The 25,651-nt window shown below is 34.9% G+C and overlaps 1 protein-coding gene across 1 annotated transcript in view; it reads left to right on the top strand.

The window, feature by feature from the left end:
* The window catches only part of CBLB (Cbl proto-oncogene B), a 210,583-nt gene extending 185,142 nt beyond the window's left edge, over positions 1-25,441 (top strand). Inside the window, 2 exon segments of the mRNA XM_033131542.1 lie at positions 7,531-7,650; positions 21,167-25,441. Coding sequence (XP_032987433.1) covers positions 7,531-7,650; positions 21,167-21,426 — 380 coding nt within the window. The 3' untranslated portion in view covers positions 21,427-25,441.
* The last annotated feature ends 210 nt before the right edge of the window (positions 25,442-25,651 follow it).

The following is a 25,651-nucleotide window of genomic DNA, read 5'->3' as shown; positions in this document are numbered from 1 at the left end:
TTAAGTATGATGTCAGCTATGGGTTTATCATATATAGCCTTTATTCTGTTGAGGTATGTTCCCTCTATCCCCACTTTGCTGAGAGTTTCTGTCATGAAAGCATGTTGAAGTTTGTCAATGCTTTTTCTGCATCTATTGATATGATCTTACAAATTTTATCCTTCATTATTTTAATATACTGTATCACATGAATTGATTTGTGGATATTAAACCACCTTGCATTCCTGAAATAAATCCTGTATGATCATGGTGTATATTCTATTAATGTATTGCTGAATTTGGTTTGCTAATATTTTGTTTAGGATTTTTCATCTATGTTCATCAGGGACATTGCCTGTAATTTTTGTTTCATTTTGTTTTTTTAGTGTCTTTGTCTGATTTTGGTATCAGAATAATAACTCTGGCCTTGTAAAATGAGGCCATTTTTTAGAGTAGTTTGAGAAGAATAGGTATTAATTTTTCATTGAATGTTTGGTGAAATTAATCTGTGAAGCCATTGGGTCCAGGGATTTTGTTTATTGGGAGATTTTTTATTACTAATTCAATTTTGTTAGTAGCTATTGGCCTGTTCAGATTTTCTGTTTCTTCCTGATTCAGCCTTGGAAAATTGTGGTGTCTAGGAATTCATCCATTTCTTCCAGGTTGTCCAATTTCTTGGCGTACAATTGTTCACAGTATTTTCTTACAGTCCTTTGTATCTCTGGTGTCGGATGTCACTTCTCCCCATTCATTTCTGATTGTGTTTATTTGGACTCTTTTTTCTTGATGAGTCTGGCTTAGGTTTAATAAATTGCGTTACTCTTTTCAAAGAACCAGCTCTTGGTTTCATTGATCTCTTTTATTTATTTATTTATTTTATTTTTTTAGATTCTTTCATTTATTTCTACTCTGATTTTTATTATTTCCGTCCTTCTACTCACTTTGGGTTTTGTTTGGTCTTTTTATCTAGTTCCTTGAGGTGTAAGGTTTAGATTGTTTGGGAGTTTTGTTTCTTGAGATAGGCCTGTATTGCTATGAATTTCTCTCCTAGAACTGCTTTGGGTATGTCCCATCCATTTTGGGTTATAGTGTTTTCATTTTCATTTGTCTCCAGATATCTGCTGATTTCTTCCTTGATCCCATTGTTAATCCATTCATTGTTTAGTAGCATGTTCTTCATCCTTCACATGTTTGTGTGTTTTTCACTATTCTTTTTGTAATTGATTTCTAATTTCATACCATTGTGATTGGAGAAGATGCTTGATAGAATTTCAGTCTTTTTAAATTTATTGAGATTTGTTTTGTGGTCAATCAAATATGTGGTCTATCCTGGAAAAGAGTCTGTATGCACTTGAAAAGAATGTATAGTCTGCTTCTTTGGGGTGAAATGTCCTAAAATTATCAATTAAGTCCTATGGTCTAATATGTCATTTAAGGCCACTCTTTCCTTGTTGATTTTCTGTCTGGATGATCTATCAGTTGACATCAAGGGGGTGTTAAAGTCCCCTATTATTACTCAGTTACTATGGATCCCTCCCTTATGTCCATTAATGTTTGTTTTATATATTTAGGTACTCTGACGTTTTGTTACATCCTCCTGTTGGATTGATTCCTTTTTCATTATGAAATGCCCTACTTTGTCTCTTGTTACAACCATTGTTTTAAAGTCTATAGTTTGATATAAGTATTGCCACCCCATATGGTTTTTTGTTTCCATTTTCATGAAATATCTTTTTCCATCCCTTTACTTTCAGTCTGTGTGTGTCTTTCAATCTGAAGTAGGTTCTTGTAGGCAGCATATGTAAGGGTCTTGTTATTTTATCCATTCAGCTGTGTATTTTCCTTGGAGCATATAGTGCATTTACATTAAATTTATTGATAGTTATATAGTTATTGCTATTTTTAAAATTGTTTTCTGATTGTTTTTGTAGTTCTTCTCTGTTCATTTCTTATTCTCTTGCCCTCTTCTCTTTTATGTTATGACTTTCTATATAGTGTATTTGGACTCCTTTCTCTTTATTTCTTGTGTATCATTTGTAGATTTTTGGTCTGTGGTTACCACGTGCTTCAGATATGCAAAGCTATGGTTATAGCTGTTTGTTTTAAGTTGATGGTCGCTTAAGTTTGAACATAGTATAAAATCACTACCATTTTTACTCACCTCTCTCCATGTTTATGTTTTATTATTTTTTACTGTTTTGTGCACATGCATGTGTGTGTCACTTAATTTGTTGTAATTACACATGATCTTCCTACTTTTTCCCTTTAACCTTTGTACTAGCTGTATAGTTGGTTGATCCACTGCTTTCATTGAGAATTTGTCAGTGAGAATTTTTTTCTTTCGTATATTTTCTTATTTATATTTTTGCACTTTTCCCTATCCACTTATGAAGTCCCTGTAACATTTCTCGTAATACTCTTTTAGTGGTGATGAACTCCTTTAGCCATTTCTTGTCTGGGAACCTCTTTATTGCTCCTTCAATCCTAAATGATAGTCTTGCTGGGTAAAGCAGTCTTGGTTGTTCATCTTTGCCATTCATCACTTTGAATATTTCATACCAATGTTTCTTTTGACAAATCAGCTGACAGTCTTATGGGAGCTCATTGTTCATAAATAACCGCTTTTCTCTTGCTACTTTTAAGATTCTCTATTTGTCTTTAACGTATGGCATTTTAATTACGATGTATCTTGTTGTGAACCTCTTGTTTGGGACTCTGTGCTTCCTGGATTTGTATGTTTATTTCTCTCACTAGATTAAGGAAGTTTGTGTTATTATTTCTTCAAATAGGTTTTAAATCCATTGCTCTCTTTCTTCTTCTGGTTATTTCTTCAAATAGGTTTTAAATCCCTTGCTCTCTTTCTTCTTCTGGTACCCGCATGATGCAAATGTTGTTGTGCTTGATGTTGTCCCAGAGGTCCCTTAAACTATCCTCATTTTGTAAAGCTTTTTTTCCTTTTGCTGTTCCAAACTACCAAACTACCTTGTTTTCGGCAATTCAGTCCTCTGCTTCGTCTAATCTGCTATTGATTCCCTTAAATGTATTCCTGATTTCAATTTTTGTATTCTTCATTTCTGACTCGTTCTTTGTTTTCTGTCTCCAACTTTACGTTTCATATTTCTTTGTTGAAGTCCTCCCTTAGTTCATCTGTTCTTCACCCAAGCTCACTGAACAACCATATAACCAGTGTTTTGATGTCTCCATTGCATTTAGTGCTTTTCTGTAGTTTTTGTTCTGTTCTTTCATTTGGGACATGTTTGTCTCCTTATTTTGGCTGACTCTGTGTTTTTTCTATGTATTAGGTAAATCTGCTATGTCTCCATGTCTTTGCAGAGTGGTCTTATGTAGTCGATGTTCTGTGGGACCCAGTGGTGCAGTCTCCCTGGTAACCTGAGCTGGGTGCTGCAGGTGTGTCCCTTCTGTGGGTTGTGTGTGCTTTACTGTTGCAGTTAAGCCTTGATTGCTATTGGCATGTCATTGGGTGGGTTTGATGCTTACACTGACTGACTGATGACTGGCCGTGACTATAGAGGTCACTGTTGTGCAGGGGGCTGACCCCATGGAGCAGGAATCATTTTAGTGGAACTCTAGTGCCAGCTGAGTCCGCCCTTCGGGTGAATCGTTTGTGAATGACTGGTTCTGTGGTGCTCTGGTGTGGTCTGAAACCCGCCACCAGGTGTGTTGGTTCTGGAGCCTCCTGGGAGGGGATCCAGTGAAGGTCAAGATTAGATACTGATTTTGCCAGGCTTGGTGCCATTTGGTAGGAGTTCAAAATGATATGTGGTAGGTTGCCACTGGTACTGGGCTTGGAGGTGCTTGGAAGAGGCTATTCGATGAACCAAGGCTGGATGCTACTAGTCTCAGGCTTGGGCCCCTTTTGTGGGCACCATAATGTAAGTTTAGGCAAGTTGCCACTTGTGCCATGTTTGTGGCCACTTCATTAAGGCTGCATTGCAAGCAGGACTGGCCACTTCTTATACCAGGCTCTGGCTACCTGGTGGAGTTACAATGCAAGTTGAGACTAGTCATTGCTTGTGCTGGGCTTGGAGTAGTTTAGCAACAGGTACAGGGCACACCAAGGCTACGCTCTGCTTGTTTGGGGTTTGTGGACCTTTAGGAAATTCTGCAGCTCAAGCCTAGGCAGGCATCTTGTGTGGAGGAGGCACCATTCCAAAGTTTTGCCAGGTATACAAGTTGGATGGGGAAAGGCCTCAGGGAATCACCAGGGTTGGATGAACAGTGATAGCCAGGTTAATGGAGGGTAGATTTAGCTCCCACCTGCACAAGGCCGGCTGGGAGAGCGCTCAGTAAAGGAACAGTGGTACCTGCCAGCACTACCGTCCCTGAAGAGAGCTGTCTCGACCCCTGCCCATGCAGCCCTCACGCTGAAGCCAGTTAATGTAGTTCCTCCCACATGTCCTGGTGCTTTGCAAGCTGCTGCCTGTGCACTGGAGCTCAGAACTAGTGAGTCGGTGCTGTGGCTCTTGAAGATGTGCAGCACCTAGTTCTCCTCTCACTGGCTTTCACAGCTAGATGTTATTGGGACTCCTCTTCCCAGCTGGAGCCTTGGTTTGAGGAGCCGAGCATGGGGTTGGGACCCCTTGCACTTCAGGGAGGGACCTCTATAGCTGAGATATCCCTCCTGAATCTTAACCACCACACCTGATGCATGTGGGATCTGCCCATCCACATCTCCCTGCTCCTACCAGTCTCGACGTGGCTGCTTCTGCATATCCTCAGTTATAGGACTTCTGCTCAGCTAGTCTTCAGGAGCTTCTATAATTTAGTTGTGAATTTGATGTGGTCTTGGGAGGAGGAGAGCACAGTGTTTACCTAGCTCTGCCATCTTGACCAGAAGTCTTTCCCACTTCTTTTATAGTTAGCAAACCTTCTCCTTCCTGTCTTAGTTTTTATAATCTCTAAAATAAGTTTTAAGTATTCAATTTAGCATTACATACTGTAAAATTACGCTCAGTAATACTTTGCTTTTTAGAATAGATTAATCCCATCATGTTTATTTATTCATTTCTCATTTATTACTATATAAATGGTACATTGGCTGTGGTATTTTCAATTTGTATATTTTAATCCTAAGTGTGGATATAAAATTTTATTGTAATTAGTTTTTGAATAATTTATTTTTAAAAACGTTATTGCTTTTCAAATTTTCCTTATCAGGAGACAGTTGGTAATTATTGTACTCTAGGTGGTAATTGCATTGTATATCTTTTCCCATTGAAGCATGAATGTTTCTAACTTTACAACTGGCTATAAAAGCCCAGTTTACCCAATACCTGACCAGTAGAAAACTTGGCATGAAGCAAGACAGGGCATGGTAGTGATTCATAATTGAACTATGAATATTTTTGTTGTTTATAGTAATATTTTTAGTTAACCTAGTGATTTTTTTAACTGAAATAGTTTAGTGGAACAATACCATACCACTGTATATTTTGTAGTTTATATATGATTCTGTATCTAGAATCTCATGTGCAATGTATCTAGAATCTCATGTGCAATGTATCTAGAATCTCATGTGTAGCTTTAAATAAATTGATAATTAGAAATAGCATATCTGACAAACCTATAAATTGCCCCTAAGGAAATAAGAAAAAGTATATGTACTGTAAAAGATAATCTTTCCTCCAACCGATTGTATCAGTGATGTTTTAGAATGCACAAGAACTGAAAGTATATTTTACTGAATATTTAAATCTAAATCCTTGGGAAATGTCTAACTTTATGCAGAAATCACCCTATTTCGTTCCTTTGGTTACTCTTCCAAATCAAAACTTAACATTTGTTGCATACTATTTATCTTCACATTCCTTCTTAATGTTTCAGCAAAATTAAACAGGCTAAACCATTGACTCTTCAAATACAGACAGCTCAAAATCTAAGACTCATTTTAATGTTGAAATGAATGGAAGCAAATTAAATAGCCTTGCTTAGATCAAAAAGTCTCCAGCAAATCTGGGGATCATTATTGTACGTAAGTGAGTGACGGGGGATATGACTTCAATTCTTGCCTTACATTATCTCGTCAAAAATTAGTATAAATCAGCATGAATTTCCTTCTTAAATAATGAAACTTACATGTTTTTAATGACAAACTCGAATAGAAGTTACCACAATGAAATATAATCAGCTCTTTTTTAATATTTATAATTTTAGCATTATGATAGCAATTCAAATTTTACGGATTTGTCAGTGAAATTCATATGTTTGATTTTGAATTTATGGAAAATCTGAATATGTATGTGTTCACTTTTCATAGTTAAAAGTAAATATTTATGAAGTACCAGCTAAATGGCAGGCAGTGTTCTTAGTATGGTTGTTTGTGTTAGAAGATAAAATTCAAGCAGGATGAATAAGACAAGGTCTCTGCCCTCAAATGAACCTCTAGTAGTACCTTTCGAGATCTTGGCAGACATAAAAGAAAGTAATATGAGAGAGGAAAACAGAGGAGCCTGAGATGGAAGTCGTGGCTAAATAAATTATCAGTGAACCAAAGATTACATAGGTAATATTCATCTACTCAAAAAAGGAATCCGTTCTATAGATTGAAACCCGTGTACTACTAATTTTAAACCAGTTTAGTTTATGGTCCTAACAATTTAGTACATAGCATCAACAAAATCTTTTTCTGCCTTTAGTTACAGTTAATAAATATCATTAGAAGTAGTGAAATTAAATAATTTGTCTACAATTTATGTTTTCAGATTGCCCCTCTGACTGCCGAGGTACTAAAAAATAAAATCACATTTTACTCTGTGTTCAAACCTTAATAATAGCACAGTTTTTAACAATTTAATTTACTATTCAGTGAGCCAATTAACAACAGTGATTTTTAACATACAATGCCCATGTAGTATCATTTTTTAAAAGCACCTATGTACAGGAGATTTCAGATAACATGAATTCATTTCATCTTCACAAATCCCAAATGTAAGGCCATTTTATATATTATGTCTGCCTACTACTCAGAGACATTAATTGATTTGAAATACTCTTAATAGACAAAATTCAAGCACCTGCTTTTTTTACTTTTATAACATTTTGTATTCATTGTTCAGGAAAGATTGGGATAGAAAATAAAAATTAGCAGCAGTTTTACCAACAATTTTATAATTAAAGCCCGACACACCTAAGACTAAAAGGACAACAACTTGAAGCTGAACGGCACCCTCCACAACTAAGATTGAAAGGACAACAACTTGACTTGGAAAACAGGCCTGGAAGTACACACTGTTCCCCAATAAAGTCCTGTTCCCCATCCCCAATAAAAAATCTTTAAAAAATATATATATATATAAAACTACGTAGTAGTCTGTATTAGGAAGTAGTCTAGGAATAAATGAGGAGCATATTTGAGCAAGTGATAAATAGAAAATATTCAGGCAGATCAAAAAATGGTTAATATCAGTCTTGAAATTAGTTTTCTAATTTATTTTCAAAAACTGTGATCTTTATAGAGAATTTCTAGAATTTGTTCTTCAGCTAACTGGCAGAGACAATCATTCTAATTTGAAAATTACCATTATTTTTAAGATCCCTTTTTTGATCCAGCAAGTGGTCAAGTTCCTTTGCCTCCTGCAAGGAGATTACCAGGTGAAAATGTCAAATCCAATAGAACATCACAAGACTATGATCAGCTTCCTTCATCTTCAGGTGAGTAGGCTAATAATAGTAATAATAATACCTTACGTTTGTATAGTGCTTTTTGGAGTACCTTTCTATTCATTTAATGAGCACTGCCAGACTAAAAGTATTTTTATCACATTGCAAATGCTTATAAAGCTTGTATTTTGAGAGTGCCTACAAAATTGTCTCATAGAAAAGAAAAAAAATCAAGCATTAATATTATCTTCGATCAGTCAGTAAAGTATGTTTTCTGATTCAAAATCTATTCATTCTCTAACTTGTGTTTTGCCTTACCAATTATAAGAAAGGGGAGAAATCTCTTTAGAATATTAGCACCAAACTATTAATTTGCATAGCTATAATTTTACGGCTCCACTGTCAGCTGATAAGTCGAAAGAACACAAATCGTACTATAACCATTAAATGAAATAATGCTGCTCTGCTTCTTCAGCAGGCCTTACCTGACCACCATATCTAAACTAGCATCCCCATCACCTTACACAGTTACGTTCCTTCCCCTTCTTGGGCTTTAGTTTTCTGTACAGCCTGCACTGCTGCCTGAAAATTCATTCACTTGTTTGCTTGATTGTCTATCTCTTCTGCTAGAGTATTAATGCTTTGAAGGTAAGACTGTTGTTTGGTTCGCTGCTGTATCCCCATGTGTCTAGGAAAATGCCTAGACACTATGCCTAGAAAAATGCCTAAACATGTTTCTTGGATGAGTAGAAGGAAAGAAGAGTTACTGATGTGTGTGTTACGCTGAACATAGACATCTTTTGAGCAATAGGAACAGTATTTCATCTCATAATTGTAAACATCAGAAGTTTTTCCTATGCAGATTATTTTTACCATTTCAAGATTTTTGTTTTTTATTTTTAGACTCAAAGCTCAGTTCGCAGAAGAGTTGTTAATAGTGATACCCCTATGTCTTGTAACTTCTGAATCAAAATAATGAGCTGTTTTCAGAATTCTCAACACAGTAGTTCTTAGATACTTGATGACATGCATGGGAGATGCTGAAATCCCTCTATAGTTTTATAAGTTTTAACATTTTCTCAGGAAAGCATAGAAAATTTTATTGGCCTTTTCAAATTTTGGTCCATGCCATCTTACCAGTTTACTTCTAGTCATTCCAGGATTTCCTTGGGTAGCCATTGAAATACTGTAGTTCAAGTCAAAAGGATAGAATTCCAGGTTGATAAAAAAATGTGAAAGTCAAGATGGAGAGACAATATCTGACAGTCTCTTTGTAAATGAAGGAAGCAAATCCCTTAAGAAAATAATGTTAAAATACAACTTTAAGGAGAGTACCATGACTGATTTAAAATAATATTCAGTACCAAAAACTCTGGATTAAAAGAAACATATACTCATATACTAGTGAAAATTATGGGAAACAAGTTATGGGAAGAGTTGTGGCCAAAATGCTCTATTTTCACAGCTTCTTTACAGTTCGCTTCGTAATATGTGGATGCTGTAGAGCCCAGAGGAACATCATTCACATATGATTTCAAGTGGTAGGAATTCCGATTTAGCATTACACTGGAAATTTTAAGGACAAACCTTGAGTCACAGACCTTGTTGAAATATTCCCAAATAGGCATTTACCAGAAACCTGAACTGGCTTTTACTTGAGTGATAAAATAGTCCCGATTATTACTTGGAGACCTTTAACTAACTGTAACATCAAATATTTATTTCAACCTACTCCCTGAACTATCTTTACAAACACAGTCAAACCACAGAAAATAAGATACTTTTTCCAACAAGATATTTGCTCACATGCATGAAGCTCCCAGGGCTCCCAAGCTGCCCACTCGTTTATTTCACACCAGCAGAGGGACTGGGTTTGCCTTCTGGATTAGGTCTTTCCATCAAAAACTTGAGAGCAGATGCTATGTGCCTTTAGGATTCTGATAGCCCTATTTTGCAGTAATGTGTTTTTATTGGTTGGTGCAAAAGTAATTGCAGTTTAACAGGTTAAAAATTGCAAAAACCACAATTAATTTTGCACCAACCTAATATTAAGGCGTTTTTAAGATGGCCCTTGAGGATTCTGATAAAATTACTGAACATTATAAATTCAATTTCTCTTGGTTTTATTATGATCTAAATGACTGATAGAGACTTATTTATCAACTTTCTATGAAAAGACTTTCTAAATAATTTAAAAATATAATTTGATTTAAATATACTTTCCTTATCCTCTTATCTAAGAAGGATGTGTACATGTATATGTATCTACATATACAAAGACCCTTCCAAATGTTTAATCCTCTCCCCAAAAAAGTTTTTTAGATGTGATAATTGATATTTAATGATATGAATATATCATAATGATAATCAGAAATAGGTGGATTTACATATATCTGTATATGGGGCATTTTTTGCTGGTAATCTGCTTATTTCTTCACATGAATATACTGTTCACATGGTGTTCATGTCTATTACTACCTAATTTTGGGTTTTTACAAATTTTACAGTTAGGTTTTCTCTTTCTTGTTGTAAGATATAATGTACTACAGTTTGAATACTATTCTTTAGAAACCCAGGGAATCCAGCTTCTAGTCGAATAACAGTCATAATGATGATGTGTACGTGTGTGTGCTCATGCTGGTGAAGTGCACCCTTAGTGCTTGAGACTTTTCATATGCATAGTATTTAGAGGGGCAGTTCAAGGTAACACTTGAGAATAATGCTAAACTTTCAGCTAGAATTTTAGCACATAACTTGTATTAACTGTGCTTGTAATTGATAAAAGATCTTATTGCCAAATACACTGACAAAATAAGGGAGGCCTCAGTATAAAAGCAATTAATTCCAGTACTGCTTTTTCTTTACTAGTTTAAAGGAAAAGTAATTGAGTATTGAATGAACTTTATATTAATACCACATATTCTATAGTTATCTCCATTGAGATCTCAATTGGAAATCATAGATTCACTTCACACAAAGGTTGGAATTGGGTGCTGTATTCCTGACATGATGTTTTAAGATTTTGTGTTTCAACAAAGGAAATTACCCTGTTATAGTTTTCAAGTTCAATTACCTGAAATGTTTTTTCTTGCCACAGTATATGTGAGGATTTATGTATTTATTTGTAATTTAGTGAAAAGTATGTATTGAAACATGTCCTTCTAAAATTAGATAGTGTATCCATAGTGGCAACAATTCAAGTTTATGACACAAATGAGTTTCAAATCAATTGATCCAACTTAGAATAACAAAGTCATAACGATAATGTGTTTGAGATTTCTTTTCATCAGTTAAATTTGTTTTTTTTAATTCTCAGACATAGTTGAGAAAATCAGTATTCTAAGACTCTTGATGTCCATCCCAAGTGTTATCACTTAAATACTAAATAAGTTTAGAGATTATGTAGAAAATAATCATTTTTAAAATTGGTTAAGCACATACTGTGGGCCAAATGCTATGCTAAGTATTTTAAATATATATATTATCTCTATATATATAAGTTTTACATAACAATTTATATAAAGTGTAACTAGCAAGTGCAGATAAATCAAAAAAGGCCCACAACAAGATACATCATAATGAAAATGCCAAAGATTAAAGACAAAGACAGAATGTTAAAAGTAGCAAGAGAAAAGCAATTAGTCTTATGGGAGCTCCTCATATATAACTGTCAGCTGATTTTTCAGCAAAGTTTGCAGGACAGAAGGGAGTGACACAAAATATTCAAAGTATAAAACAGCAAAGGCCTATAACAAAGATTACTCTACCCAGCAAGGCTGTCATTTATTATAGAACCAAAGGAGAGATAAATAGTTTCCCAGACAAGTAAAAGCTAAAAAGGTTCATCACCATTAAACCATTATTACAAGAAATGTTAAAGGGACTTCTTTAAGTAGAAGAGATCAGAAATAGGAATAAGAACATATAGGAAAGGAAAAAATTTCTCACTGACAAATTCTCACCTAATGAAAGCAGTGGATTAACCAACTATAAAGCTAGTGCAAAAGTTAAATGACAAAAGTAGGAAGATCGTGTCGAATTACAACAATAAATTAAGTGATACAAACACACATACACAAAAAAGTAAAAAATAATAAAACAGACATGGAGAGGGTTTGTAAAAATGGTAGCGATTTTAGACTCTCTTCAAACTTAAGCAACCATCAACTTAAACTGCTAGAACCGTAGCTTCACATACGAAGCATGTGCTAACCACCAACCAAAAATCTACAAGAAATACACAAGAAATACAGATAAAGGAATCCAAACACATTATAGAAAGTCATCAACATAAAAAAAAAAAGAAGAAAAGAACAGAAAAGAACTACAAAAACAATCAGAAAACAATAAAATAGCAATAACTGTCAATAAATTTAATGTGAATAGACTAAATGCTCCACTCCAAAGACACAGGGTGGCTGAATGGATAAAAATAACAGGATCCGTACATAAGAGTATGCTGCCTATAAGGGAGCCACTTCAAATGAAAAAACACACACAGATTGAAAGAGATGGAAAAAGATATTTCATTCGAATGGAAATGAAAAACAAGCTGGAATGTCAATACTTGTATCAGACAAAATAGACTTGAAAACAATGGCTATAGCAAGAGACAAAGTAGGGCATTTCATAGTGATAAGGGAATCAATCCAATAAGAGGATGTAACCCAACATAGGAATAGAATACCTGAATATATAAAGCAAATATTGATGGCCATAAGGGAGAGAGCCACAGTAAAAGAGTAATAGGGACTTTAACACCTCTTCGACATCAATGGACAAATCATGCAGACAAAAAATCAACAAGGAGAAAGTGTCCTTAAATGACACATTAGAACAGAGGACTTAATTGATCATTTTAGGACATTTTACCCCAAAGAAGCAGAATATACATTTTTTTTTTCAAGTGCACACAGACCCTTTTCTAGGATAGACCACATGTTAGGTCACAAAACAAGTCTCAATAATTTTAAGAAGACTGAAATCCCATCAAGCATCTTCTTTGATCACAATGGTATGAAAGTAAAATTCAGTTACAAAAAGAAAACTGAAAAATATACAAACTTGTGGAGGATAAATAATGTGCTACTAAGCAATGAATGGGTTAACAATGGGATCAAGGAAGAACTCAATAGATACCTGGAGACAAATGAAAATGAAAACACAACAACCCAAAATCGATGGAACACACCCAAAGCGGTTTTGGAGAGAAATTCATAGCAATACAGGCCTACCTCAAGAAAAAAATCCTAATCTAACCTTACACCTACCTAAAAGAACTAGAAAAAAAGACCAAACAAAGCCCAAAGTGAGCAGAAGGAAAGAAATATTAAAGATCAGAGTAGAAATAAATGAGTCTTTAAAAAAAAAAAAAAAAACAGTAAAGATGAATGAAACCAAGACTTGTTCTTTGAAAAGACTAATGAAATTGATACACCTTAGTCAGACTCATCAAGAAAAATAGAGAGAGGTTCCAAATAAATAAAATGAGAAATGAAAAGAAGTGACAACTGACACTACAGAAACACAAAGGATTATCAGAAAATACTGTGAACAGTTAATTATATGCCAACATATTGGACAACCTGGAAGAAATGGATAAATTCTAGAAACAGAATCTTCCAAGGCTGAATCAGGAAGAAACAGAAAATCTGAACAGACCAGTAACTCTTAACAGAATTGAATCAGTAATCAAAAAAATCCCAACAAAGCTGGACCCAATGGTTCACAGGTAGATTTTACCAAACATTCAATGAATAATAAATACCTATTCTTCTCAAACTATTCTAAAAAATTGAAGAGGGAAGGCTCCCAAACTCATTTATGAGGCCAGCCTTACCCTCATACCAAAACCAGACAAAGACACTGAACAAAAAGAAAAAAAAAAATTACAGGCCCATATACCAGATGAACATTAATGTAAAAATCCTCAACAAAATATTAGCAAACTGCATCCAACAGTACATTGAAATAATCATACACCATGATCAAGTGGGATTTATTCTTGGCATGCAAGGCTGATTTAATATCCACAAATCATGATACACCAAGTAATAAAAACGAAGGATAAAAATCAGATGATGATATCAATAGATACAGAAAAAGCATTTGACAAAATCCAACATACTTTCTTAACAAAAACTCTCAGCAAAGTGGGGATAGAGAGAACATACCTCAACATAATAAAGGCATATATACAAATCCACAGCTAACATGTATTCAACAGTGAAAAGATGAAAGCTTTTTCTCTTAAGATCAAGCACAAAACTAGGATGCCCACTGCCACCTTTATTCAACGTAGTATTGGAAGTCCTACTCCCAGCAATCTGACAAGAAATTGACATCCAAATTGGAGAAGAGGTAAAACTGTCATTTGCAAATGAAATGATACTCTATATAGAGAACCCTCAAGATTCCACCAAAACCTATTAGAAATAGTAAATAAGTTCAGTAAAGTATCAGAATACAAAATGAATATTCAGAAATCTGTTGCATTTTTATACACCAATAATTAACTATCAGAAAGAGAATTTAGGAAAACAATCCCATTTACAATTGCATCAAAAACAAGGTACCTAGGAATAAATTTAACCATGACCTGTACTCAGAAGACTGTAAGACACTGAAGAAAGAAATTGAAGATACAAATAAATGGAAGCATGTACTGTGCTAATGGATGGGAAGAATTAATATTGTTAAAATGTCCATACTACCTAAAGCAATTGACCAATTCAGTGCAATCTCTTTCAAAATACCAATGACATTTTTCACAGAACTAGAACAGATACTCCTCAAATTTATATGGAAGCACAAAAGACACAGACCCGGGGGAAAAAAAAGAACAAAGTTGGAGACATCATGCTATCTGATAGCAAACTCTGCAGTATAACAAAACAGCATGATACGGGCATAAAAATAAACACATAGGTCAATGGAACTGAAAAGAGAGCCCAGAAATAAACCCACACCTATATGGTCAATTAATCTGTGAGAAAGGAGACATGAATATACAATGGGGCAAAGACAGTCTCTTCAATAAATGGTGTTGGGGAAACCAAATAGATACATACAAAAGAATGAAACTGGATCAATTTCTACACCATATACTACAGTACACTCTTGTATATTTAATAGATGGATTTAAGACTTAAATATAAGACCTGAAACCATAAAACTCCTAGAAGAAAACATAGATAGTAAACTCTTTGACACTGCTCTTAGTAATTGTTTTTTTTTTAATAGTCTCCTCGGGCTAGGGAAACAAAAAAATAAACAAATAGGACTACATCAAACTAAAAGGTTTCTGCACAGTGAAGGAAACCATCAAAAAAATGAACAACCTACTGAATGGGAGAAGATACTCGCCAATGATCCATCTGATAAGGGGTTAATATCCAAAATATGTAAAGAATTCATACAAGTTAATACCGAAAGAACAAACAATCTGATTTTTAAAAAATGGGCAGAGGACGTGAATAGACATTTCTCCAAAGAGAACTACAGATGGCCACTAGACACATGAAAGGAAGCTCAACATCACTAATCGTCAGGGAAATGCCAATTAAAACCACAATGAGATATCACCTCACACCTGTAAGAATGGCTATCATCAATAAATTAACAAATAACAACTTTTGGTAAGGATGTGGAGAAAAGGGAACCCTTATGTACTGCTGGATTGTAAACTGCTGCAGCCACTATGGAAAATAGTATGGAGGTTCCTCAAAAACTTAAAAATGGAACTACCATATGACCCAACAATCCCACTTCTGAGTATTTGTCCGGAGAAATCCAAAACACTAATTTGAAAATATATGTGCACCCCTATATTCATTGCAGCATCATTTACAGTAGCCAAGATATGGAAACAACCTAAGTGTCCATCAGTATAGGAATTGATAAAGAAGATTTGGCACATATATACAATGAAATATTACTCGGCCAGAAAAAGAATAAAACCTTGCCATTTGTGACATGGATGGACCTAGACAGTATTACGTTAAGTGAAATAAGTCAGAGAAACACAAATACATATTATTTCACTTACACGTGGAATCTAAAAAACAAACAACAAACAAACAGCAGCAAACTCATAGATACAGGGAACAAATTGATGGTTTTCAGATAGGAGGTGGTTGGTGAGCTGTTATAACTATGTATATTGTCAGATGTGTATCATACTTGTCTGGTTGATCACTTTGTAAGTTACATAAATTTCTAATCACTATGTTGTACACCTGAAACTAATATAATATTGAATGTCAATTGTAATTGAAAAAATGTTTTTCTTAATTGTACATGCATTTAACAATGATTGCTAAACTGATTTTGGAGATGCCCAATGATAAAATCAAATAAAGACAGTAGGAAAGGAATAGTTCCAATGACAAAGTGATGGGAGAGGTTATTAGAATTGTGAAACTGTACTAGAGATCTCAAAACCTGGATTCTGATCATTTTTCACCTGACATTAGGAATCCACTCACTATGTGCTTTCTATACTCTTTATAGCAGCAAAATCAATCTGTTTCTCCGTCTTAGATCCTTGAGCTGCTCAGACCTGTAAGACTAGGAGAGGGAATCTAAGGCAAATTTTTTTTCTAAGTATGTAAGTAGTACATACACATTGTAGAATAAAAAGAATGGGGTGGGGGGGAAGCCACCTCTAACCCTGTCATCAATAAGGAGCATTATTGCCACTTTACAGTACCTCCTTCTGATGTTTTCTCTTCAGTGTGTCAATCCTGTCTCCATTCCATTTAACATAGTATGGGAACTACCTTACGTCATTAAATTTTTTAAATAAATGTAATTTTAAATGATGGTATAATCCATCATTTTTATGTATTCTCAAATACTATTTAATATTTTAAAAGTCTAACAGAAACCCTAACTTTATATACAAGAAAACTAACACATGAAATACCTTTGCTTTTGTCTAGAAATATAGAAACTTGGTGTTGTAGCTATTATAAATAAGACTTAATAAACATTAATAGAAATAGGAAAATGTATTCATCAGTATGATGACATTAGCTTATTAGACACATCTTTCAAAATAGGGACTAAAAAAATCAATAAATAAAACCCATCAAACGTTAGATAACGAAGGAAGTAATACCATGTTTCCCCAAATATAAGACCTAGCTGGACAATCAGCTCTAATACGTCTTTTGGAGCAAAAATTAATATAAGACCTGGTATATTATATTATATTATATTATGTATTATATTATATTATATTATATTATATTATACCAGGTCTTATAGTAAAATAAGACCGGGTCTTATATTAATTTTTGCTTCAAAAGACGCATTAGAGCTGATTATCCGGTTAGGTCTTATTTTCTGGGAAACACGGTAAGGACCTCTTGTGGTAAAATAGTTGGTAGCCAGTGCAGTGGAAGTGCCTTCCACTCCTGGAGATGCAGACAGACAGCAGTGTGTCTCACCTTTTTCTTTCTTTTTCTTTTTTTAAATCATAGTCCGCCTAAGGGCCTTTTTAGACCTTGTTTCCGCTATTCAATCCTGCCCCCCTGCAACAATGAAAGTTGAATGCCACACATATACTACATATCTCTGTGGCCCTTAAGAGAGCCACAAACCTGGTAACATTTAAGATCTTTTTTGTCCGTCATGGACCTGTGGGGATGATACTGCCCTCATTTAGAATGCATTGCATAAAGTAGTCACTCGAGGCATTATTGTAAGCATGCTTTCAGCAGGCTGATTCCCATGCCACCTATGACTTTATGTCTCTGCTCTTTAAAGTTCAGAAAATGAAAATTGCGTCCAGATTTACCCTTAAACCAGCACTTTTCAAATCTTTCTCCACACCAGAGTTAACAACACAGGGACTAAGGCTTTAACTAAAAGTGTACAATCACAGGTGTGAAATTGCTTCGAAGTCTGTGTAATCTCAAAAATGTATGCAAATTTTGCATCATATTCCTCAGTATGCCTGTGTTCATTTCAATATTAAAAAATATTAGCATTCTCACACCCTTGAGTAAAACTGGTGCTCCAGGAAAATGTGCTATTTATATTAACATGTACTTATTTTGGTGTCGTTGCCTTTGATCATAGGAGTTTAAAAATACTAGAATAAATACATGCCCTTCCAGTGTTTTTAAGGATGACATTTGGTCAGGTACAGAAATTCCCATAGAGCTGGTAAAATTCCGTAGTCATGCCGATGTATTCCAAAACGACAATATAATAACTTTGGGGGAACTATGAAATAGTTTTATGTTGTTTCATTGCTGCCTTCTAGTTCCCACGTTCTAAAGTGAATAAGGAAGTGGTGTCTCCTACTTTTAGACACGGAGAAAGAACTAATAGGGACAGTGAAGGCTGCCTCATGAACTTTGGGAAGACATGTTTACAAAGAGGGTTTGGTTTTAAGCTATTTGCTATAATGATCAGCATGCAAATGTTTTTGTTTTTCTTTAAAATGGCTTCATTATTCAGCTTTTAACATCTTGCTTGTTAATATCTTGCTTAAACACTTTCTATAGAATTGGCACTAACAACAAATTCCATGTTTTTTCCTCTTCCAGACTTCTCAGACATACCTCTTCATTTACAGTAATTGCTGTTTTGAGCATAGTAGTTATCACTATGAATTCATTGTCCTTTCTTTTTAATGGTCTCAGCACACACACTGAGCATACCATGAATTAATTTGCATACTTCCTGAGACAGGATGAATACCTCTAAAAATGGAAATAAAAAAGGAGATTTGGAGAGTGAGAATACTAAAAGTAAATTGCTTATCTCACAGTCCCTGAAAATCTTAGTAGCCAAACTGAGATGCATCTGACCAAAACAATCTAACAAAAAAGTTAACATATTCCAAATTAAATATTCAGTGATATGTAAGAAATTTATATATAATTGGTGGCAAAAGTTACAACACAGATTCCATTTTACTTCCATTTGCAAGCTCTAATACATGATACAGTTCAACTTCTGAGCACTTGCAAGATTCTGTAGAGATCTTAGCATCATTTTGGTGGAAATAGATTTTGAATTAGGGCAATGAGGACTAAAATTAAATGAGCTAAGATCTATGAATTCTGGATTTAAAGGAGGAATCTATCAAAAAAATAAATCTTTGCTTCAAGAAGGTTTTGGGTTTTTTTTTTTGCTTCAAGGTTTTTTTAAATATCTAAAAATGTCTTCAAAATCTGTCATGATTCCTTCTAGAGGTTGTTTAAATCATTTTCTCTAGTTGGTATTTCAGATATATTTTGAATGCAAAAAAAAATACCAGTTCCAGAATGAGAGAGATGCCTTCACTACTCTAAGTAGAATTTTGATTTGATCATAATGTGTGTGTATATATGCATGTTTTTTTTCCCTGCTAACTTAGGTTATGTGTACTATTTATTTTTTTCCAAGCAAAGAACAGCTTTCTCTTAAATAAAATTAGTCATCTAAATTCCACTGCATTTGGCGAGTATTAATTATAGTAGCCTCACAGGTAGGTATGTTTTTTGGGGTTTTTAATAGGTGCCATCTTTTTTAGTGTCATCTACCAAGATCAAAGATACATGTGTTTATTAATAATCTAAAAGCTCTAAATCCTGAGACTTCATGACGGTTATATTTGATGTGTGTGTGGCTTCCAGAGTATGCTCCCATGTCAGTAGTGTGTATACATAGCCGTGCTTTTCACACATGCTTCACGTTTATGTGCCCTTCTCAGTATTTTGGACAGAAACAAAATAACATTAGCAAAATTCAGAAAATTTCCAGCAGATCACAAGGAATGTAAGACTTATATTTAGGTCTAGATACTTTTCTTACGGAAATCAGAACAGATGAGATTTCAGTGTATTAATTCTGTGGGAATTGATTAAGGAAAGGCTTGCTAGAATTTCTGATAGTTTTTTGGAAATGATTAGAAGCAAAGTATAAATTATTGTCCATCTCCGTATGACACAATGGAAATACTTAATAGAAAAATAAATGGAACTTCAAAACCTGGTAAAAAAAGGAAATTTAACAGACCATAATAATTTGAGATGTTCAGTTACAAATACAAGAAGAAATACAGACTTAACAAGAACCAGGAATTAATGTGTTCTTGTGTATGAGCATAATTTAATAAGCTTTATCTACCACAGTATTTTTTTTCCAAACTGGGCATTATCCTATAAGAAATAAAAAAATAAATAAAAGTAAGACTATTATCCAATTTGGTGTAAAAAAGCATTTTCATCCTGGATGCTTTTATTTTATGCATAGTATATTCATACTGCCTAGAATTGTGACTAGAATGATGTTTTTTTACCAGTTGGCATTTCATAAAAAAATTTCATACTTAGAAAAACATGAAATAATGCATCCGACAATTTTTCATGATTTAGATTTGATTATTATTGGAAATACCCATTTACAGTATCTCCTGAAACCAATGGGAGATTTGGCAAGGCAGCAGAGACTGGGAGGGACAGGAGTCAGGAGGCATTTGGATTCTGGCCTCACCTTCCTCATTTATTAATACTTATCTGTGTCCTTGGATTTATCATTTGGCATTTGTCTGTGGTCTTGAGAAAAATATTAAGTAAATGTTGATGTCTACATAGTCTTAAATCCATACGTAATTTCATGGCATAAATTTGATCATTTTATTTTTATGTCAGAAGCCTAGATTTTTAAAAAGATTAAAGCACCAAATCAGACATAAGGAAATCCATGATAAAAATGCCCTCTCAAGTTACTAGCCCGTGACCTGGTGATGTGTATGGGGTGATGGCCTGTAATGAATTTTCTTTTCTCGTAATAAGATATCCTCCATTCATGGGCACTAGTGTCATTTGGTTTAACTCTGAGACACTATTATCCTGAGGGGACTGATCTGGAACCCATCTGGCCCCTGCTCTTGTTTCTGCCGGCTTTGCTTTTTCTCAAGCAAAACTTCCTGTGTTGGAATCTGGATAAAGTAATTTGAGCAAAGCACTTCTTGTTCAGCCCAGCGACTAAGAGTAGACTCGAAGCATCTACTCTTTTCTTTTCTCCCCCAACCTTGGGATCAGTGAGGCATCACTTTACAGCATTATTAACTTGAAAAATCAGAAAGGCAGAGACACTATAAAGCATCATTCTCAGCAGTTCTGCGGTGACATGGGTGGGTTGGAGGTCCTGGTGCGGGTGTACTGCCAGGAGTATCTATGAGTTTGTAACAGAGTTTCTTCCCAAGAAAGTTCCTCCACCTGGTAAGTAAGTCTGAGCTGTAGTGCCATGGTAAAAACCTTTCGTTTTCAGACAGGTTTTATTGTTTTCTTCTGTATCTCATTCCATATGTCTCAAAGAGTAATATGTGGAATTGGGGATACATTTGTGTTAATTTCTCAAATTTCCAACACATTCTATCTCAGTTTTCTAATGTTTAAAATGAGGACAATATAACCAACCCTACAATAGTATATAAAAATGTAAAAAGGGTTTATTTGTAGAGATTTTCAAAAAAGAGGTTTTCATATAAAATGAGGTCATACTAGTTATTATGTCTATTTTTATCTCATTATGTAAATGATACGTCTCTTTAAAATCTAAACAGATGGTTCACAAGCACCAGCCAGACCTCCTAAACCACGACCCCGCAGGACTGCACCAGAAATCCACCACAGAAAACCCCATGGGCCTGAGGCGGCACTGGAAAACGTTGATGCAAAAATTGCAAAACTAATGGGAGAGGGTTATGCCTTTGAAGAGGTGAAGAGAGCCTTAGAGATAGCCCAGAATAATGTCGAAGTGGCCCGGAGCATCCTCCGAGAATTTGCCTTCCCGCCTCCAGTCTCCCCACGTCTAAACCTATAGCAGCCAGGAGCATAGACACCCAGGTGTAGAGCTATCGGTGAATATTCCAGGACTATGGAAAGGAGAGAAGTGCGGTGGAATTCAACAAAGAGGGTGTCTCCTCCTCACGTGGCATCTTGACAGAAAGAGGCTTGGAAAGGCTGCTTCTCAGAAGACAGCTGCTTGCTCAGGATGTCAGCGACTGCGGCTTCCTTACTTTTGCTAGCCATACGTTTAAATCAGGGTCGAACTGACAAAAATAATTTAAAGACGTTTACTTCCCTTGAACTTTGAATCTGTGAAATGCTTTTCCTTGTTTACAAGTTGACAAAGTTGCAGTTTGTTTTGAGTTTTGTTTTTGGTTTTTTGGGTGGTTTTTCTGTTTGTTTGTTTGTTGTTGTTGTTTTTTTGATACCTGTACTGTGTTCTTGACGGACCCTTTGTAGAGTGGTCAGGTCTGCTGTAACATTTCCCACCAACTCCCTTGCTGTCCACATCAACAGCTGAATCACATTCATTTCATTTTGATCTCGCCCATCACACCCCCACCCTGCCACCCAGGTCCAATTCCATTTCTCCCATTTACAAGATGCTTTAAGGATTCTGATTTTCAACGTATCAAACTAATGCAAAAAAAAAAAAAATGTGTGGCCTTCACTACTGAGTCTTTTTTGGAAACCATTTGCTTTTGAGAGATGGGGAAAATCTGAATGTATAAAGCATTTTTTTTGCCAGTGAACTGCCTTTTGTAAGGGGTTTTCATATAATATAAAAGAGCTTCCCTTTTTAGTGTAAGTTTGGGGATCTTTAATCTTCCATATTCTCATCTTTGTCATCCCAGGGGTGTCACGACTGTAAAAACCTAAAATATTAGAAAGCAACTACTGCAGATGTGGGAGAAATACACTTGCACATGATAATGCCTTTTAAAGTTATATAATGAGGTCCCGTGTGCCTGCATTACTTTTAAGGATAGTGAATAAGAGGGCCGTCTCCCTGAAGTATATTAATAATTTTCAAATAAAATTATGGTCAGACCTCTTCCAAAGTAGAATAGAGTTCATTTCCTATTTGAGTGGTTACTCGGGTCCCTAACAGGTTTAGGAACCAGTTCATATTGCAGCAGAAACATTAAATCTTTGATGCACTGTTAAGTGCTAACGCTACTGTGGCAATGTTTGTTTTGCAAAATTCTTAATTTTCTCTCTGCCATCAAATTACAGTTCCTATTTAATTTTTAGATTCTCTCATTGCTTCACATAGCTCCATCTAGTCAGGTGAAAGAAATTTATATAGTTTTGCCTTTTTTGCAAAATGGAGGTTGGTTCTTCAGAAACCGTGTTAATACTTTTAATAAATCTACAAATATTTATTGAGCATCTATGATGTGCTCGGCGCTGTTTTTAAAGCACAAACTGTCGCAAGCTGATTTCAATATAATGTTTTGTAATTCTTTATCTGCACTTTCAATGGTAAAAGTCTCTGATGAACAAAACCTGGAAGGTTTTCACCAAAGCTTCAGAATTTTCAGGCAGTTTTTGCTTTTCTAGTGAGAAGTTAGTGGAGGAATGAGACAAAACCAGGTCTGTATAAAATGTCTGCACCCACAGAAGGTGTTCTGAACATGGACTTGTGCAGGGTTGTGCATGTTTCTGCCACTCCTTCCTTCACACACAGTGTGATATAAAAAGACACATCTGATAGTGAGCCTCTCTTCAGGACTTCAAAGGACATGACCAAACATCCATCAGATACCACGAAATGTAATGCTGTTCAAGACTTGTGTAGTTGCCACGTTGACCTGGGAGGGGAACCGATGCATTCCTTTGCAAAGCGACACATGCCCTTGACAGTTTTGCTATAATGATACGAGGTACTTGAAGAGTCAGGCCTTGGATAGTTTGTGCTTGTGTTTTAATTTCTTCAGGTGATTCTGAGCTGATTAATGTCCCTGGAAGGGAATTTTTAATTTGCCTTAGATGTTCTCCCTGTGAGTTAGAGATATGAGTGCAGTTTTGTTTTGTTTTGTTTTTTCACACATTTTAAAATTATATTGGCTAATTCTCCATTGCTTTATGAACTCCATGTTATATCATCATGGTTTTTCACTTGTTTTATCAGTTTCTGATGTCACGTTGGAATAGCACTGTATATTTTGGCTTTTTTATGACTTGCTGATCACAGGTACAGTCTAAAAGCCAAAAGTTGCCACTTTATTGTGATAACATTGTTATGATAGACTTAATAGATTAGGGAATGATGTAAAATACAAATGTTACAAAACAGTACACTCTTATTCAATTTTCAAATAATGTGTGAAGATTCTCCAGTGAGAATTAGAAGGACGATGATACAATAAATTTAGACCTGAAAAATATTTTTAAATCTATTTTGCAAAGAACACCTACTAGCCTCCACCAAAATCTCTCTGCATCTTGTACTCAATGGCAACCATTAGTTTATCATTAAAAACAATGAATCAAACACTTGTACAGAATGAAACGGAAAGAGGGAAAGTCTCTATCAAACACTGTCATGAAAAACCCATTGCTACCCATTACCTATGACTTACCAAACTCAAAGAAAAAAATTTAAGGAGATAATTAAAAATATTTTTACTTATAACAGTGACTGCCCGTTAATGGTTGGAAATGATCCAGACTTGGTTTCACTGTGATCCAAAAAGTTAGACATTCCTCTTGTTTCTCAAGACTGGGTAATAGGATTATTTTTTAAGCCAGTATGCTATATAATCCCTAATAATTAAAACAAATCATGACTAACATTAACCTCCCCCACCCCGCAACATGTCCTGGGAGTAGAAGTACTTATGCTCAATGACAGTCAAGCAAGTGAATCTCCATAAACTTTCTCCCCCTTGATGTTGTCTGCAAGATCCCAGCCAAATTTTCTGGAATTGAATCAGATTAGTGCTTATGGTTAACTTGAACTCTTTCCACAAAGATGACCCTATCCATTTCCTTTGCCCACATTGCAAATAATCTTAATAATAGAGCCCTAATTGCAACTTCCAACGGCCCATTTGCTAACATTTCACACAAAAGAATACTTGCAAAGATTTCATAATGTGAATTTTTTCTTTTTCAGTTCCAGAAGCATTTCCTACAGTTTGGACATTATTTTTCCTCTCAGATTTTCAACTTGAAGCTTTAATTTGCACTGAACTATCTAACCTGGTTAAAATTTTGATTATTTCTCTTAAGCTGATTTGGAAGCAAATTGCAGTATGTTTTCAACAATACAGGTACTGCCTATTAACCTGGAATTTTAGTGCTTCTAGCAAAAGTTTCCAGAAAAAGACAGCAATAGAGTGAAGGGTTTTCTTCCCCATTACTATTTTATTTTTTTAAATGCCTTTTTAAAACTTGTCTGATGTGGCAAAATAGTTATGTGTTCAATTAATTTATATTTTATTCATCCTTTTTCAATTCTGGTTATTATGTAAATTCAAGTACTTTATCTGTTCTTTTAAGGTATTTTATAAAATGAATTAACTAAATGCAGAGTTGGTATTTTATTTTTCAAATGAACACAACATTTCTTTCAGAGCATTTCTATGTTGTAATTTTTCTTCTTCATGTTAAGCAAAAGACATTTAAGAGCTAAGTGGACCAAATAATGCAAAGTACCCACCCCAGATGATTTATCAAATACCAAAACCATATCATTTGAAGATAACTTGTATAGTCAAGCTACTCCCATGTGTTAGAATTGAAAGTCTAAGTTATATTAAGGTACCAAGTAGGAAATACCATATCTGGGAAAGGCTGAATGATGACATACCATAAAATTGATAACTCCTAATCAGCAGTAACATCTGTTCTCTAAAATTGATTTTTCTAATCATTTGTTACTGGCCAGTATGGAGTGGGAAGAGAACAATGGAGATAAAAACAATGTGAAGAACTACTTGTATATCAAGAACCATAACAGAATGTTGTGAAAGCGATTGGTACATGCAAAATCCCATGCTTAGTAAAATTATACCCTTAAAGCACTTACAGTTAAATGGGAGATACACATTAGTAATTCCAATACAATAAATGCTGTACATAATTTATCACACTGGAATGGTATTATGTGCTTACGGTATGTGTTTAAGAACTAACTTTTATTGGGCCCTTGATAACGCTGTTTCCCCGAAAATAAGACCTAGCCGGAAAATCAGCTCTAATGCGTCTTTTGGAGCAAAAAGTAATATAAGACCTGGTATTTTATATTACAT

Source organism: Rhinolophus ferrumequinum, chromosome 2 (assembly GCF_004115265.2).
Source record: "Rhinolophus ferrumequinum isolate MPI-CBG mRhiFer1 chromosome 2, mRhiFer1_v1.p, whole genome shotgun sequence".
Classification (NCBI taxonomy): domain Eukaryota; kingdom Metazoa; phylum Chordata; class Mammalia; order Chiroptera; family Rhinolophidae; genus Rhinolophus; species Rhinolophus ferrumequinum.
The sequence above is the reverse complement of the archived record's forward strand: the minus strand, read 5'-3'. Positions and strand labels throughout refer to the sequence as shown.